Source organism: Mesoplodon mirus (genome assembly GCF_964341445.2).
Source record: "Mesoplodon mirus genome assembly, chromosome: 3".
Lineage (NCBI taxonomy): Eukaryota > Metazoa > Chordata > Mammalia > Artiodactyla > Ziphiidae > Mesoplodon > Mesoplodon mirus.
The window spans coordinates 167,235,390-167,251,938 of NC_138978.1; the positions used below are offsets into that span (position 1 = coordinate 167,235,390).

At 38.9% G+C, this 16,549-nt stretch overlaps 1 protein-coding gene across 7 annotated transcripts in view; it reads right to left on the reverse strand.

The window, feature by feature from the left end:
• The window catches only part of RABGAP1L (RAB GTPase activating protein 1 like), a 689,539-nt gene that overhangs the window by 15,437 nt on the left and 657,553 nt on the right, over nt 1-16,549 (reverse strand). For 4 of the 7 annotated variants that reach the window (XM_082612933.1, XM_082612934.1, XM_082612936.1 and 1 more), the window contains one exon: nt 6,335-6,445. In XM_082612933.1, coding sequence (XP_082469059.1) covers nt 6,335-6,445 — 111 coding nt within the window. Of the gene's footprint in view, nt 1-6,334; nt 6,446-10,011; nt 10,567-12,428; nt 16,440-16,549 lie in introns of those variants that run through there. The other 3 variants (XM_082612938.1, XM_082612939.1, XM_082612935.1) reach the window with 3 other exon arrangements.

The window sequence follows — 16,549 nt, forward strand, 5'->3', positions numbered from 1 at the left end:
GTTAACCTGGCCCACCAGGCCACTCACAATAGCAACGAGTACAGTAGGAGAAATTAAGACCAAAACCCCGTGATAGAGACAGCCCTGAGGAAAACTGAAGTAAGGACCAGGAATCCAGGCAGAAAAGATCATATTTCTAGAATAGCCAAGAAAAGCGTGGAGAGAGTACACTGCTCATAATTTGGCTACAGAACCAAAATTCACCGTGAAAGCACTGTGTGTTTGTATATTTAACTTAGTTAACGCGTGTCTGCTTTACGCGTCAGGACACTTAGCTCGCCCTTTACGTCTCGGCTTCAGGTTCATCCCTGAAGTGCAGCGCAGTCTGAGCCCTGTCCCCCTCACCCCATCCGCACCAGCTCCCCACCCCACCGAAGCTCGTATCTCCCTTGACAGCACACAGCACGACCTACAGTGACAAACTGCGTGTGTGATATGTGTGCCTCGCCCAGCTGTCTGCAGCTGTGGGAGGCAGGAAACCTCTCTCGTTTGCTCGTCACTACACTCCCAGCCCTGAGCCCAGGACTGGGACAGAGCAGGTGTTCCATAAGTGAGTGAATGGACGTGGCGCTCTGAGGCCCTGGAGAAGCAGACAGGGTGGAGGGGGTGCAGAATGAGTTCAGCAGAGAAAACCGCAGTCACAGAAGAGAGGCAGCTCTTTGAAGAAGCCATCCCGGGCTGACAGCAGCAAAACGCTGTCCAAGTCTTTGTGAAAACTGGCCAGGTGGCCTTCTGACTGTGTTTCACCATATCTCCCACATGTCCAGATGGCCAGGCCAGCACAGTCTGCTGGGTCCTGGCAGAGAAACTACATTCCAGCTTCTCGACTCTGTGTTCCAGTTCCTGATGTCCCAAAGCCTAGGGCTTATAGCTGTTTTCAGATAATTTGGAACTGTCGGGTAGTAAAAGTGAAAAAGTCTCTTTTAAAGACTTTGAAATTTGTTCTGATACATTAGATTTTAGGGGGGAAAATCTACACAGCAAAAACGCATCCTAAAAGTAGAGGTGGGTCTCAAAAAATGCAACATGCATGTTGCAAGTTTTAATAAATCGTAAAATATCAGATGTAGATCATGGAAACTCAAAACTGCGAATTCTAGAGCTGCAAGGCAGATGACCTCCTACAAAGCAGGAGGTCCTTCCCAAGGTCTCCAACAGAGGGTCTCCCGGTGGCAAATCATGAGCTTGCATTGGCAGGTGCTCCTCTAATGCCCTGAGAATTTGGTTCAACTGTCCTTTGGTTGTTCCACTATGGCATTAGCCTTTGAAAATATTTTTAAATAAAAAATCCAATTTTTCTAGTGGAAAAAAAAAAATGCTGTCCTGATGGCCTCAGCATTCTTAAAAATCTTACCAAATCTGTCTCCCTAGAATGGCAGTCTACTCAGATATTCTACCCCAGAATATCTGAGCGACCCCTGCTAATAAAGAAGACTGCACTTTAACCACCTCGTACCGTACCCTCAGCAATCTCCATTTTGTGAAGAAAATAGTCCTTTTTATAATATATATCATGACATACTGAAACAAATGTTTTCTAAGTTTGGTTTCTTGAAGGGAGATTCACTCAAACTCAAAAGTGAGCCTTTTGACAACTTCTGAATAGTCAATGCTGTCCTGACATTCAGCAACAAGCTTCTAAAATTCTGCAGCATATCTAGATGTTGTACTATTTTGGAAATATCTATAAGAAAAGGGATGGGACTTCCCTGGCGGTCCAGTGGTTAAGACTCCTCACTTCCACCACAGAGGCAGTGGGTTTGATCCCTGGTTGGGGAACTAAAAGATCTTGCATGCCGTGCAGTGAGGCCAAAAAAAAAAAAAAAAAAAAAAAGGGAAAAAACTCACTTCCCTGAGGAAATTTTTGACGAGAGGGACTTTTTTTTTTTAAAGATTTATTTATTATTTATTTTTGGCTGCATCTGGTCTTGGTTGCGGCAGCAGGATCTTCGTTGAGGCATGCGGGGTTTTTTCATTGTGGCGCGCGGGCTTCTCTCTAGCTGTGGTGTGTGTGTTTTCTCTTCTCTAGTTGTGGTGCGCAGGCTCCACGGCACGTGGGCTCTGTAGCTGTGGCGCGCAGGCTCCAGGGCATGTGGGCTCTGTAGTTTGTGGCATGTGGGCTCTAGTTGAGGCACGTGAGCTCAGTAGTTGTGACGTGTGGGCGTGTGGGCTTAGTTGCCCCGCAGCATGTGGGATCTTAGTTCCCTGACCAGGGATCGAACCCACATTCCCTGCATTGTAAGGCGGATTCTCTACCACTGGACCACCAGAGAAGTCCCAGGCCTATTAGTTTTATGTACACATTTTCTGTTGCACATTCTTCACTATGCCAAGGTCAGGTGACCTCCCTCTATTTCGGTTGTTATCAGATCTGACATCTGCAGAAATTGCTGTGGGTCCCACAGGAAGCTGTATCCAGAGTTTCCCCTCCATGCTAAACAGTAAAGTAGGACTGATTCTGCTCATCAAAATAGAACCAGATCTGAATTCTCCTTTTAAAAGGTTCTCCTTTTAAAAATGGTCTTCTGGGTCTCTATATAGCCAACCTCTATACCTCACTTAAGTAGAAACCATCTTTACTGTTAAAGGAATCTCCAGGAACAGAATACTAAACAGATAGATACTCTAATTCTATCTGAGCCCAAATGATAAAACCTTCACCATAATTTGATAAGACTGAGTGGACCATTGTCATTACTGTCTTCTAATCACCTACCAACATCTTTTAATGCCTTATTGATATGGAAACTTCTAATTGCTCTCTAACTTCTATGACATATATATATGAGAGAAACAAACACTGCAATGTGTGATTAAATCATGAACCAACTGATAACCTGCTCAGAAGGCTCAGCTCTCACGTTAGGGATCAGGCTCTTTCAGAAATAATTTCTCAAAGAACTAGCCAAGGCAATTGTTCAGTTTAAAACAGAACAAAAGAATGTGCCACTTGTGATATGCACCTTCTGGTTTGACACGAACTCCCTCTGGTCAGAAGGGACCTGGGCCCAGGCTGCAGTGGGAAAGCACTGGTTGTCTCTCTTGTTTTTTGTTCTTGGGAACAGAAAGAACAGGAAGGGCCTGAAAGCAGATAGCAACAGAAACTGAAATGGAGATGTTGTATCTTTTTTCATTTCTGATCACTGAGAAGTCCTTATTTAAGGAGTCTCAGGGAGGGCAAGTTGTCAAAAGAGAAGGCTCTGTCAGAGAGAAAAATGAAGAGCTGCTGGGGGCCAGGAAGCCTGAAGCCAGTGCTAAAATGACACAGGTATGAAATAACTTACCTAATTACCTAATTAGGTTTGTTTGCTTTACATATTATCTCAAATACAATCTGCTCTCATATTTGTTTAATGTATGCCAACGTTTTGCTATTTTAATTAAAAGATTTGATTTTGAAAAACTGGGAATGGAAAAGTACTGGGCAAACTGCGTGAAGGCAGGCAAAGCCTCACGCTAATATCCTTCCTCTCCTCAAAGACTGGAGGGGCAGGACACCTAAACTGCAAGGACAGCTTTTTGATGTGCAAATAAACCCTGCTCAGGCAGAAACTACAAAATTAGATGTTAGGAGGAGATAGCAATTTTTGAGTTAGCAATTCAATGAAATGGCAATTTTTATTCTTTCATCTAGAAAATAAGCTTCAAAAGGCAGAGGGGCCAAGTCTTAACTACTTTTTTAAAAAGAGAAAGAGAGGTATGAAGGGAGGAAATAAAAAGAAGGAATAAATGAAGGGATGTTTTCTTCAGGGATTGATCTAGTAGCTCCATGAGGTACCTAGGTACTCAATAATTTCAGGAGGACCCTAGCAATTGTTCCGGACTAATCTACAAAATGGGTTTTTTGGGTGGTGAAACAATTTTTTAAAATAAAATATTTTTTCTGATCACTAAAGAGTTATAAGGCACATTATTACTTAACCAAAGGTGGTTAAGTAATTTAAGGTCTTCTTATAAAAGATATATAATTGAAAAAAGTATAAAGATGAATATAAAAATTAGATTTACTGTTATCACCCAGAGACATCTAGTAGTAACATTTTGATGTATTTCCTTGTAGGCTTTTTTTCCTGTCAATGTATATTCCAGCCTCCTTTCTTTTCCTACAGGATGGCCCTTTGCCAGCATATATTCCTTGCAATTTAGATGCAAACATTATATATAGATAAATTTACTTTTTTAAAAAAAATTATTATATCATTACCTTCCCATTGTTTTTAAAAATGATTCCAGAAAGATATTTTACAGATATACCTTCATCCTCTCCTTCTATTGGACGTATACATTATTTCAATTTTTTATTCTTGTAAGTAACGCTGCAGTAAACAACCTTGTACCTATATTTTTGAGCAAATCTCTACTTTTTTTAGGATAGCTTTCCAAGTCACAGTATATACGTCAGTTTCCTCATTCATAAAATGGAAGATAAAATACTTGCTTAATGGCGTCATTAGGAAAATTAAACGAGATAATGCTTATACATTGCTGAATGAAGTGCTTGGTGCATAGTAGGAGCTCAGTAAGTATTTAATTTCATTATTGTTCAACCTTTTAAATATACCAAATGTACATTTTAATGTACCAAATACATTTCCCACATAACTTTCAATTTACAACTCTAACTTATTTCACTGCATCCCTACTGAGTCTAACTGCTTAAAACTTTTGTTCCTTCTAGTTTTATTGAGATATAATTGACATACAGTACTGTGTACGTTTAAGGTGCACAACAAAATGATCTGAATTACATACATCATGGAATGATTACAATAGATTTATTGCAAAACTTTTTCATTTAGCTAGCCATCTTAAGAAAACTATTAATGGATAAAGATATTCAAAATGGCAGAATCAAGTGTCAGCCATTTGGAAAGCTAATATGGAACCAAAAATTTCATTAGAGTACTGAGTCACACTGTGGTCTTATTGCCACAAAAGTACAACAGCCAAGGGCAGGCTGGGTGTGGCCCTGTTGAATGGGGACCCCTCTACCTTCCCTGGTTCTGACTCTCTTAGTCACACATTTTTCATACCATCTCTAACAACCTGCAGAGAGGCTCGCTGAATGGGGTTTGCAGTTAAAAGGGCCATCCCCCTGCCTTCCACCATGGGGCTGCTGCTTCTACCTTCTACATCCTGTGTCCCTAGCAGCACAGTTTTTGTTTTATTTTCAAACTCCATTTAGTGTTGACGCCTTCAGCTTCCTCCTCTCCCCCTTCATCACAATTTTCCTTAACAGTGGTTTTATCTCCCATCTTACTGTGGCTAAAACTTCTGAGCTGAAAAATTAGCTGTTTATCTGGGAAAAGGAGTTGTGGCAGGGACCATTTTTAAACATTAAAAAAATTCCTGCAATTCTAAACATCCAATCATATCTATATTATTAACGGATTTGTATTTTAAATATTGTCAATGCATAGTCAGAGCACAGGTAATGCCTCTTTTTTACAGATTCAACCAGCTAAGTCTCAACTTTTCTGACCCTGCACCATTGGGAATATGGGCTTTTTAAAAGTCAGAAAATAGAGTGATGACTTTAAATCTGTGCAAGATTCCTTCTATATTGCCGATTATTTCCCAAAACACAACCAATGGAAAAACAGTAAGTCCTAAAGCTGTGAGTACTGTTGGAAAGGACAAGGAAGTTAAAGAATTTAAGGGCTTCCTAGCAACAGCTAATGTTTATTGAACACATACTCTTGTAGTGCTTTACCTCATTTAATTCTCACATCATCCCTATGAGGTCAACACTTTTTTAAACCTATGGGCAGGTTAAGAATGGCCCTGGGTCACGTGATTAGTGAGTGGTGATGCCAGGATGCACACCCAGGCAGGCTTGGCTCTCAACCGTTAGGATGCCTATCAATCCAACAATACATATCTCAATGTACATACTTCATATAAAATCCTCACATTTACTGTAGACGAGAAATCTTTTTGGAATAAAAAAGTACAGTGCCTACAGATATTAGAGTGGCACTGTATACTCTTGGTGACTGATATTCTCAGGTAATGATGCTGGCAGTCCTTGGTTTAGGAAAAGTAGAGATTAAGAGAAGAGACACCAGAGAAGCGTAGAGCTTTTTTTTAAAAAAAATGTTGCACATGCTGTTTGGAAATAACCGAAACCTATCTCAAAAGCTTGCGCTTTCCACCATCTCCGGTGAGCACAGCAGTCCTCTCCCACTTACCACCCACCCATTCACCCATCAGGCAGCTCACTCAGGGTCAAGTACAGAGCAAGCCCTGGTGGGACTGCCCAGAAAGCAACTTGGTCCTTGCCCCGGAGGAGGCTGTCATAGTCTTATTTCCGCCTAGTGAAGGACAGGTTTACCTGATCCAAGTCATTCCGCAGAGCAATTTTGCTGGTTACTAGTTCATGGGCAAGGTCATCATTCTCTTGTTCCAGCCTCATGCTGGCCTCTTGTAATCTCCGGTTCTCCCTCTGCAGAAAAAGAGCAACAACCAGAGGTGGGCATTAGGGCATTAGTGCCTGGACATACTACCAGAAACAAATGGAACCGGTGAGGAAGAACAAGCAGCAACAACAACAACTAAGTGAACTTTTCAAGGTGTAAAAAGGAGAAGGCGCGAGTGGCACAGGAAGGCAGGATTGCTGTCTGGGAAACAACAGTGAGTTAAGCGAGCAGAGCAGATGCGGAACTCTACCCAGTGAAACTTAGAATTGTCCCTTAAGCCCTCCAGACAGGACTTCATCATAAAAACTGTGCCATGAAAAGCAAAATTTCCAAACACACCCCGAGTCTTGTGAGGTTTCCACATAGACCTAGAATACAGACACAGGCAAGTCTTTGTTTGAAACATGCACGATAATCCCACCCTTGACCTCAAAGGAAACTGCAAGACACCGTAAGGATGAAATTGGGGAAACCACTAGACATTTCTCTAAGTGGTTTTTCCCATATCAGAGTTTAAATTAATTGAGTATATTTAAGATACATGGTTTGGATTTGTTTTGCTATCAACTGACATTTTCATTCTTTGGATATGAATGTATTTACTTTTCTGAACGCCAATTTTTGTGTTAGTAAGAGCAACTGTCCTTATGATAATGTCTCTGAATGTTTGTTTTGCTTTTTTAAAAAACTTCAGATTAAAAGGTTCTGGGTAAACTAAATTACTGACTTGTTTTTTTCCCCTTGAACTCCTAGAAAAAAAAATGAAACAGTTATATGATGAAAGAAGCAAGTCACTAATTCTTAGGAAGCAAGATCTCCCCTTCACCAGTCATCATGAACTGTGTACATTCACTCTGTTTTCTGAATAGCAATTTAGCGTCCTCCCTTCCAAAGTATCAAAAGTGCTGTCTCTGCTATTGTTAGCAGTTACGGAAGATTCAAAAGAGAGCTGACAGGAAAAACATCAATGTGATGAGACCTTCCTGTTTTTCAGAGCTACACTCCTAACAGTGTTTTCTGCAAGGATGGCAAAAACTCAGACAAAGCAGTGGTGTACAACCAGAAGACAAATCTATGCCCTGGAAGATAGTTATCAGAGCATACTGGAGGCAAGGCAGGGATGGGGGGAGGGAGTGAATTTTATCTTCTGTAGAACCACCTGTAGTTTGTTATATGGAAAGAAGAGCCCTGATTTCTTTTTCTTTTCTTTTTGTTTTTTAAAAAGGGCTAAGAAACAGATGGTAAGGGCAAAGCCTGAGACTTTCAAGGAGGTAGAGGATCCAAAAACAGGGCCAGCAAAGATGCACTTTGACTACAGCCAGCCAACAGGGCCCATTGCTGCCTTTTCCTTTGTTAAAGGTAGACTGCGATAGTTGGGAACAGTCAAAGCATTTTTGAAAAAGAGATCTACTAAAAAAGAAAAAGAAAATCTTAAATACTTCTAAATAAATTAATGATAGAATTCTATACAGTGTTAAAATATAAGTGAAAAATATCTCTCTAACAACAGGAGAAATGCTTATGCTATTTTATAGGGAAAAAAGACAAATAACTAGAAAATCTCATTTTCATAACAACATAAATAACATTAACTCTGGGTAGTGGATTATTTTAATTGTTGTCTTTGTGCTTTTAAAATGTTTCCAAGTTGTCTACAATGAATATATATACACGTGTTTAAAAAGTTGTTTAGAAAATAAAAAGCAATTCAGAATTTCAATTCCATTGGAAAGGATAAAATGCCAAAATGAGAATTTTTAAAAAGTTTTCTCCTATTAGAAGCTCATATTCTATGTGAAACCCTAATGGATCTTCCTCTGTGACCAAGATACAATGTAACCCCTCACAAAAAAGGACGCCTTGCCAGGAACCCTTTCCCAAGATATTCCTGAAAAGACAGTGTACATATTTGTAGGGGCAAATTATACTCATCAAATTCTGTCTGTCTCCTCAATCTACAGAAGTTCTACCCTCCCATAGAAGCATAATAAAAGTGGGAACTAAAATATAAAAAAAGCCAGGGTGTCTACAGCTGAATCTTTCAATCTTTGCTGCAGTCATCCAAATTCTAGCAGGGGCTAGAGATTAGTCTTTCATCCTGATATATCAAACTATTACCCCTTTTTACAGGAACAACTTACATGCTTGTTGGAAACATTAAAAAAATATGGTTCAAAAGCTTCTCCAACAAATTTCCTCCTTGCCAGGAACAAGCAGCAATACCAAGCACAATTTCATCATACCATATTTCACAAGGCAGACTGCTTTAGGCAGGGAAGAGATTTTTCTCATTTCTTGATAAATCCCCTCAAAAGAGACCGTGATAAGACTATTCGAATACCTATTCTTAAGTGTCCTATTTCTACTGAAGTTGTACTTAGGTCTCCAAGATACAAACAGCTCCCTCAACTACTAATTTACACTGCGTTAATTTGGCACAAGCGAAAAATGTTGCAGCTACCAGTTTTTCAGGTTACAGTGACATATGCTTAGAATCAAGTTAAAATAACCTCCAGGTAAAGTCATACAACGCTATGGAAAAGCACTTTGTTCAAAGTACTTAAAAACTGCACCAGGAGCTACTTCACTACTGATTAGAGATACATGTCTGATGGGTTATGTTATATTATATATGAAAGAGGTGTGAGCTCGGCTGAAACCTGACTGGTCACTTCCCATTACCATGACTGTCGCAACTCAAACCTTTCCTCGCAGACACATAGCTAAGGGGGTGGGGTGGATAGGGGAGGACTGGGGAGAAATTAGGGGTGTCTGAGGGTCCCTAAAAAGCAAAATAGCCTAGGGGGCAAGCCTAGTGGCTTTTGCTCTAGCAAGAAGCTTCAGTTCAGTGTGTGCAAAGCAAGCAGCACAGTGGGAAGTGTGCAACTCCTGCTCTGCACTCAGACACGTGGGAAAGCAAGCTCTGGGGCCAAAAATGCAGTATCGTCCTCCAAAGTATGAACCTGGGGGCGGGGCAAGGTGGAGATTTTCTATGAAGAAGAACCCGCCCACGCTTACCAAGGGTTAAAGAGAGACAACATGACTTGGCTGTCTTTTCCAGCCTTTCCCAGGGAGCCAAAACTGTTTTTAGAACTGACTGAAGAAAAAGTCTGCCTTTATACTAGAATAAAGAAGACAGTTTAGCTTTGGGAAAGGTCGGAATCTTGCTTGGTTCATTCTGAAATGTTGGCAAGGGCGGCCCACCCAAGAAAGACGTGAAGTGGCCCCATAACCCCAGCCAGTGCAGAGATACTCACATGCCCTAAGTCTGCACAAGCGGATGTGCTGAACGCTCAGAGCCCATAAACAACACAGGCAAATCGCTTCCCTTGCCTTTCGGAAAAGGCTACAGGAGACAATGCTTACATAACCCTTAAAATTCACAGCACACTGTTTGAAACCTCCTCCATGTCACACAATTAACAACATTCGAACAAACAGCAGACAACAACTTTCCTCATTAGTTCCCTCCCCTCTTGCATAGGAGATGTGCAGCTGGGAAAGTTGGGTTAGTAACTTTGGGGAGGAGGATACTGCATTTTTCAGAGAGACAGACGCTGATATTACAGACATACATAGACAAAAAACTTACCTCCTGAAAAGCCATAGACCAACTACCGTTTTCAATCATAGGTACAAAGACAATTGAAAAAAAAAAGAATATCCAATGAAATTGCACACCTACTAATACAATTAGGAAATGGCAATAACAAAAACAGACGCTTGTTAATGCTATTTTGCTCTTTTGTTTTTCCTTAGAGTGTCATTTATTCTAAGTTCTCTCCAGGACAGCTAACATTTGATGCAAGAAAGTATACTTGAGGCAGCCAATGGGCAAAGTCTCAACTCAGGAAGACTGATACACTAAACTCCGCCCTCTCCACGCTGTTATTTGCAGTTTGCATGACTGATGAAAACGCTGTCTGTGGAACTATTTGCAACTACGGTGTGAGTTGTTTACACTGTTATTAGAGCTGGCTGGAAGGAACTTCCTTATATGACAAAGTCAGAAACATTGCAAAATATTTCATCTTCAGGCAACAGAATGAAATTGCTGGGCAGGGAAATGCAAAAGAAAAATGGATCCCAGCTCTCCTCTGTGTCTGGGGGCTGGAGTTTGGGTGAAGCAGTATAAGGAATGGTGAATGTGATTTTTTCCAAGATGAGAAACCAGAGAAATGTGAACTGGCAATCAGAAGAAAATAAACTCAGCCTCAAAGGAAAAAATGATGAGGAAGGAGGCAGCTTTACAACTCTAGCTCAGTATTTTGGGTGTGCTGTCTGCTGCTATAATGAATTCTTGGCACAGACTTTTAAAGACGTTTAAGGGTCAGGAGAAAATGTTTTCCTAAAAGACCCAGTGCAATTTTATTAGCAACAACACACTCAACTCTCACATCTTTTCTTCTGGATGCCTCTTTCAAAAGAGTTGACAGTCATCGTATTCAAATTTCATCAAACAGTTTTTTGACATTCAAAGACAAATGCCTATAGATGAAATGTTTAAATGTCTACATTATCTGTAGATGAAATTTGAGAAAGAAAATCTGGATGTCTGAAATCATTTTATGCTCCTACTTTACCCAGCATATCCAGTTTTATCTTTCTGGTGGAAATTTAAACCATTTTAAATGCCAAACTAAAGAGAAAATCTTGTCAGTACTAACTAACTGGCAGTTGGCAAACGAGACTGCATTTCTCATAGCACTTAAAAACAATCTTAGATTATTACACTTTAGCACAGGGGTCAGAAAACTTTTAATGAAATGCCCAGACAGTAAATATTTTCGGCTTTGCAGGCCATATGGTCTTTGTTGCAGCTACTCAACTCCATCATTGTTGTGCAAAAGCAGTTATAGATAATAAGTATGTGGCTGTGTTCCAATAAAACTTTATTTACAAAAACAGGCAGTGGGCCAGATTTGGCCCACAGGCCGTATGGTTTGCAAATCCCTGTACTATTCTAGCATACAAATCAAATTTTTAATAAGCAAATGAGGGCTTCCCTGGTGGTGCAGTGGTTGAGAGTCCGCCTGCAGATGCAGGGGACGCGGGTTCGTGCCCCGGTCCGGGAAGATCCCACGTGCCGTGGAGCGGCTGGGCCCGTGAGCCATGGCCGCGGAGCCTGCGCGTCCGGAGCCTGTGCTCTGCAACAGGAGAGGCCACAACAGTGAGAGGCCCGCGTACCGCAACAAGGAAAAAAAAAAAAAAAAGCAAATGGGTTACAGATGACGTAGAAACATAGGAGTGTGATGTAATTTTCTCCGTCAGACTCCTTTAACAGGAAACAAGACGTACTAAAAATTGAAGAAAAATTTTGGAGAATTAATTCTGAAGATCATTGATAAATATACCAAGAGATTCTTAATATGCATAACATTTATGCCTCTCCTGAGTGTTAAGTATAACTCAATCAGCAGACAAGCATCATCAGAAACCACCTGCTCCTTCTTAGCTAAGTGGCTTGAGAAGCATCAAGAGAACTTAGGCTTGCCTTCTCCACCATCCTATAACAGTGAGTTCATCGAGTTACCCAAGTGCAAAAAGAAAGAGTGGCAGCCTTTTGAAGTTTATCATTAAGTTGTTAGAGGCAGATAGAAATCATCCTCTTGACTATCATTGTTCATTAAAAGCACATGATTTCATAACATAAATATTTCCAAAAGCCAGCAAGATCTCTGTGAGGTGAAAAATAGTAAGTTTATTTTCATTGGAAGAAAAATACTTTTCAAAGATTGATTCACTTATCTTGACTTCTCTGAGTAAGGAAGGGTCCAATACAGTAAAAAAAAAAGGGGGGGGTCTTTTTTTGCCACGTATGTTTAGCATAAACTTCTTCACTTATCAAGTTAAAAACAAAATGTGACAATTGTTCTAAATTATTTCCTTAGATATGTAAGGATAGCAAATACTACAAGTTACGCTTTATTTAGAAAATCTTGTTTGTACTGTTTGTACTATTTATAATTAAATAGCTTAATTTTAAATCACATGCAGGGATGACTGCTCTACAAAAATTAGTATGGGCAAGAAAAACCTTCTGTGAACTTACAGGAATCATTTTCTTTCTATTTGAATTATATTTTGATAAAAAATGTACTATGTCTAACCTCAAGAAAGAAGTTAAACATTCTAGATTTAATTATACTGAACATAGATAAGATTCTTCAATTAGAAATTATGTATTTATAATACTGTCTCCCAAACCCAAGAGAGTTTAATCATTCCTGATTCTTTCTAGGATTTGCCCATCTAGAACAGGTAATAACATAACCTTTATTACACACTGGGAGATTCACTGAATTTAATTAATTAGCTGTGCTTTTTGAAGGCTTAACCCACATTTGTACAAGTAGTTCTTTAATTAAACAAGAAAAGCATGTCATCCTCTAAAGACTGATGAAGGCTGTAGTTCTCTAAAATTGCCATCAATAGATTACATCATTAGAAAACTAACTTCCCCCAAATGAAAACAATTCATCACCTTAAAATAGCAAATAATATTTTAATTTATGAAGTTGATAGCTGCTTTTTAGGGGCTTGGCTACTAATTTTTAAAATGACTAAAACAGCTGCACATATCCATGAATGTTTGTTTTCTGGGGATTTGTATGAAGATAAAAGTATACATGATGTATTTCTACAGACAAATCTTTATCCTGCATTTCACTTCACTTGAAATCTATAAATAAATTTACAAACCAAAATATCAGAGCAGATAAATACCACTACACAAATCTGGCCAGGTCAAACTTAAGAAGGACAATAAAAGAGGCTTAGAATAAATACTGTATTTTCTTCTTCCCATAAAGTTTCCTTTCTGTGTCTTGGAATCTAGTCAGGAAGATAAACGGAAAGAGTACACCAAAGGCTATAAGCAGTCATTATAGAGCTCACTGGTTTCAAATACAAACTGATGCCAACACCAGGTAGCACAGGCAGTGTGTATATATATGCATTATCTATTTATATGTTTATGTCTGTGTGCATGTATATATGTGTGCATATATACTACATATATATATACATATATATATACACACGTACGTATATATACATGAAAATGAATGCATCACCCACTTACGTTGGCCTTTGCCTTATAAATATGAGTACACATAAGATCTATAGTCATTGATTAGCTCCAGTTCTGACAGGAGGTCTCCCTCCCACAAGTATGGCTTGTGCACAGGTACCTCTGGTGTGATTGAGGTTTATGAAAAAAAGACGGCAGGCAGATGCCAATTCTCTTCAGACATCTTGCTTGGATTTTTTTTTTCTTTTGAGATATTCACATACCATAAAATTCATCTTTTTAAAATATACAATTCAGTGGTTTTACTACATTCTCAAAGTTGTACAACTGTCACCACTATCAAATTCCAGAACATTTTCTTTGTGCTTAGGGTTCTAAAATTTAAATTTATACCAACACCATTTCATCAAGTGTTAGATACAGGTGAGCACAGTAACATAACCTCAGAAGTAGGTATTTGCATATATCATAAAAATAGACACAAAACACATGCTTAGATAGCTACAGCAAGAATGTGACTACTGAGCACTATCCTCTTTTTGTACCCCACCATGCCCAAGAGAAATAGTATCAAGCTGAAAAAAATCTCTTGGAATATCTTAAGGTATGACATTTCTGGGCCTTTTTTTTTTTTTTTTTTTTAACTGACACAATCTTCCTAACTCCCTTGCCATATGCCAAGCTAGAGGATAAACAAGGCATTTTAAACACTATGGATCCTAACGGTTGAGGAGGGGTTGTCAGTGAACTGGTGTAAGTTCTGACTCAAAGCTTTCAAAGATCTTCCCAAGTTATTCTTGAGAATTTTTGGGTTCCCAGTCCAAGAACTATGAATTATAAAGTGCTTATTCCCAGGGCACAGATCTTATTCTTGACAGGATTAAATTTATAAGTTGCTAAAATGTATTTCCTAAGACACCTTCCTACGTTAATGAATACAACTGTAATTAGCTTCTTAAACTAGATATTGAATATCTGAAAGAACAAATCTGTTGATGGTTGGACACTATGTTGTCAACTGTCACCTTGAAAATGTAATTATAATGTGAGGACTATAACTACCAAGTTTATCTCCAGTACAAATTTCTAGACATTATTAAAAGTGTATAGAAATACTAGTTGGATGATGTATTGACAAGCTATTACAATAATACAAAAGAAATAGCTATAGAGGGTATCTGATATGCATAAATAGAGCATTCAAGCTTAAAAGTACCTGTTTGTAAAACAAAGACCAAAAAAAAGTTTAATTCTACTTTGTCCCCTCAGTAAAAACTGTACACATCAATAGTATATGTGTGATAATTACTTTTTAAGAAATAATATGCATTGTACTATTTATTTATACATAGCTGCTTTGACACAAAAAGGATATAAGAAATAATAAGTTCAGTTCCAGGCTGATTTTAAATACACCATTTTAGTCTTTCATTTCCCTCTCTTCTATTTTGAAGTATCCTTCCTAGGTTTTACTCATAACGATGGCAGCAATAAGAAAATTAGAATGATGCAAGCAGTAGGAGAGCTTCACTTTGGATCCTTAATAATATTTTATAATTACTACTTCAAGCCTTTCTAAAGCAGCATGCTACATAAGCTGCATTAAAACTGGTTCTATTGAGGGGTGGAAATTAACTTTGAACTTTATCTATGAGCACCTTATATGGTAATAGTTATCTGCCACAGCAATATGTAGGATTTTATTATCAGCTGGTTTTATAAACAAGGGCAGTAACACACTGATGTTAGATTATTAGGTAGCAATACTCGAGAGAAACAGGAGAAAGATAATCAAGCGACTGGTGGAGCAGACACAAATAAGGTGATATTATTCTATTAATAATTGGGTAATTAGAGGCAGTAGACCTAGTAAGGCTAATCAGAACCATTTATTGAACACCAACTATGTGCTGGGTACTTAACATATAACGTCCCTCATCCACACAACAATCTTTCAAGGAAATGTGTATACTATATGTTTTACAGATGAAGAAGAGGCTCAATAATTAGTCCAAGATGCTGAACAACGGCATAGGGATTAAAACCCCCAACTTGGACTCCAAATTCTGTCTCCTTTTTCAGAAATTCAGGTTTTGAACTCAGATCTGACTACAAAATCCATACACTCCTTCCACCATTCCCCTATGTGAACCTCCAATGCTATTCAATTCAGCAACAGAGACGAGATACACTGTGTAACTGCAGCTGCCCGTGTCCAGCTCTCTGACCACACAGAGGCAACTCTAGTTATACAAGCAGAAGTCATCCCACAGTGGGTGGTTTAATTAATAATGTCATTGCAGTACTTTTTGGCATTGCTGGTGCTCAATGTATGAATACAATATTCTCTTGTCCTAATGTACTGATGTGGAGAGGGAGGGAATCATTCTGTATCTGTAGGAATCTGAAGAATTAAAACATGTTGAAGAGAGACAGGAATATTTCAGTTGGAAAAAAAATAAGTTTGAAATCAGTACTTCCCCAACATTGTTTCATGGAAACACTGTTGCTAATTACCATTGAGGAGATCTTTATGACTGGCCCCCATTTCTTAAAACACTACAATTAACTAAGATATTAAACTGAAATCATCTTGATTCTTGAACTGCATACTGTAATGAAATGTCACTGTTACTCATAAATTTGTTTGTGAAAATAAATGTTGCAACAAACACCATGACTGTGCTCAATATAGCTTTGTGGTTTTTATTTTTCCTTTTGAGTGAGTTTGTATTTTGAACATTGGCTACAGACAGAGGTAAGTCTGAAACATTCTTGTGCCAGTCTTGGAGCAGTTCGCCTTCTACAAGTCTTTGTGGATGTGACTGTGCACAGCTAAAACCGTACTTTGCCATTTTCCTTTTTTCTCATTTTTGAAAGTAGTCGATAGCCACTTTCTCTCTTTCTTTTTCCCTCTCTTTCTCTCAGCTTCTTATGAAGACTCCCAGTATAAATGCAACGGGTGAAGTTACCTACAAATATACAAACTGAAAGAAAAGAAATATTATGGTTGGCCACTCAGGAGTCTCCTGAGATGAAAACATACCTGGACATTGAGCATGGTCAGAGAGTCTACATCAACCAAGAACGAACAGAG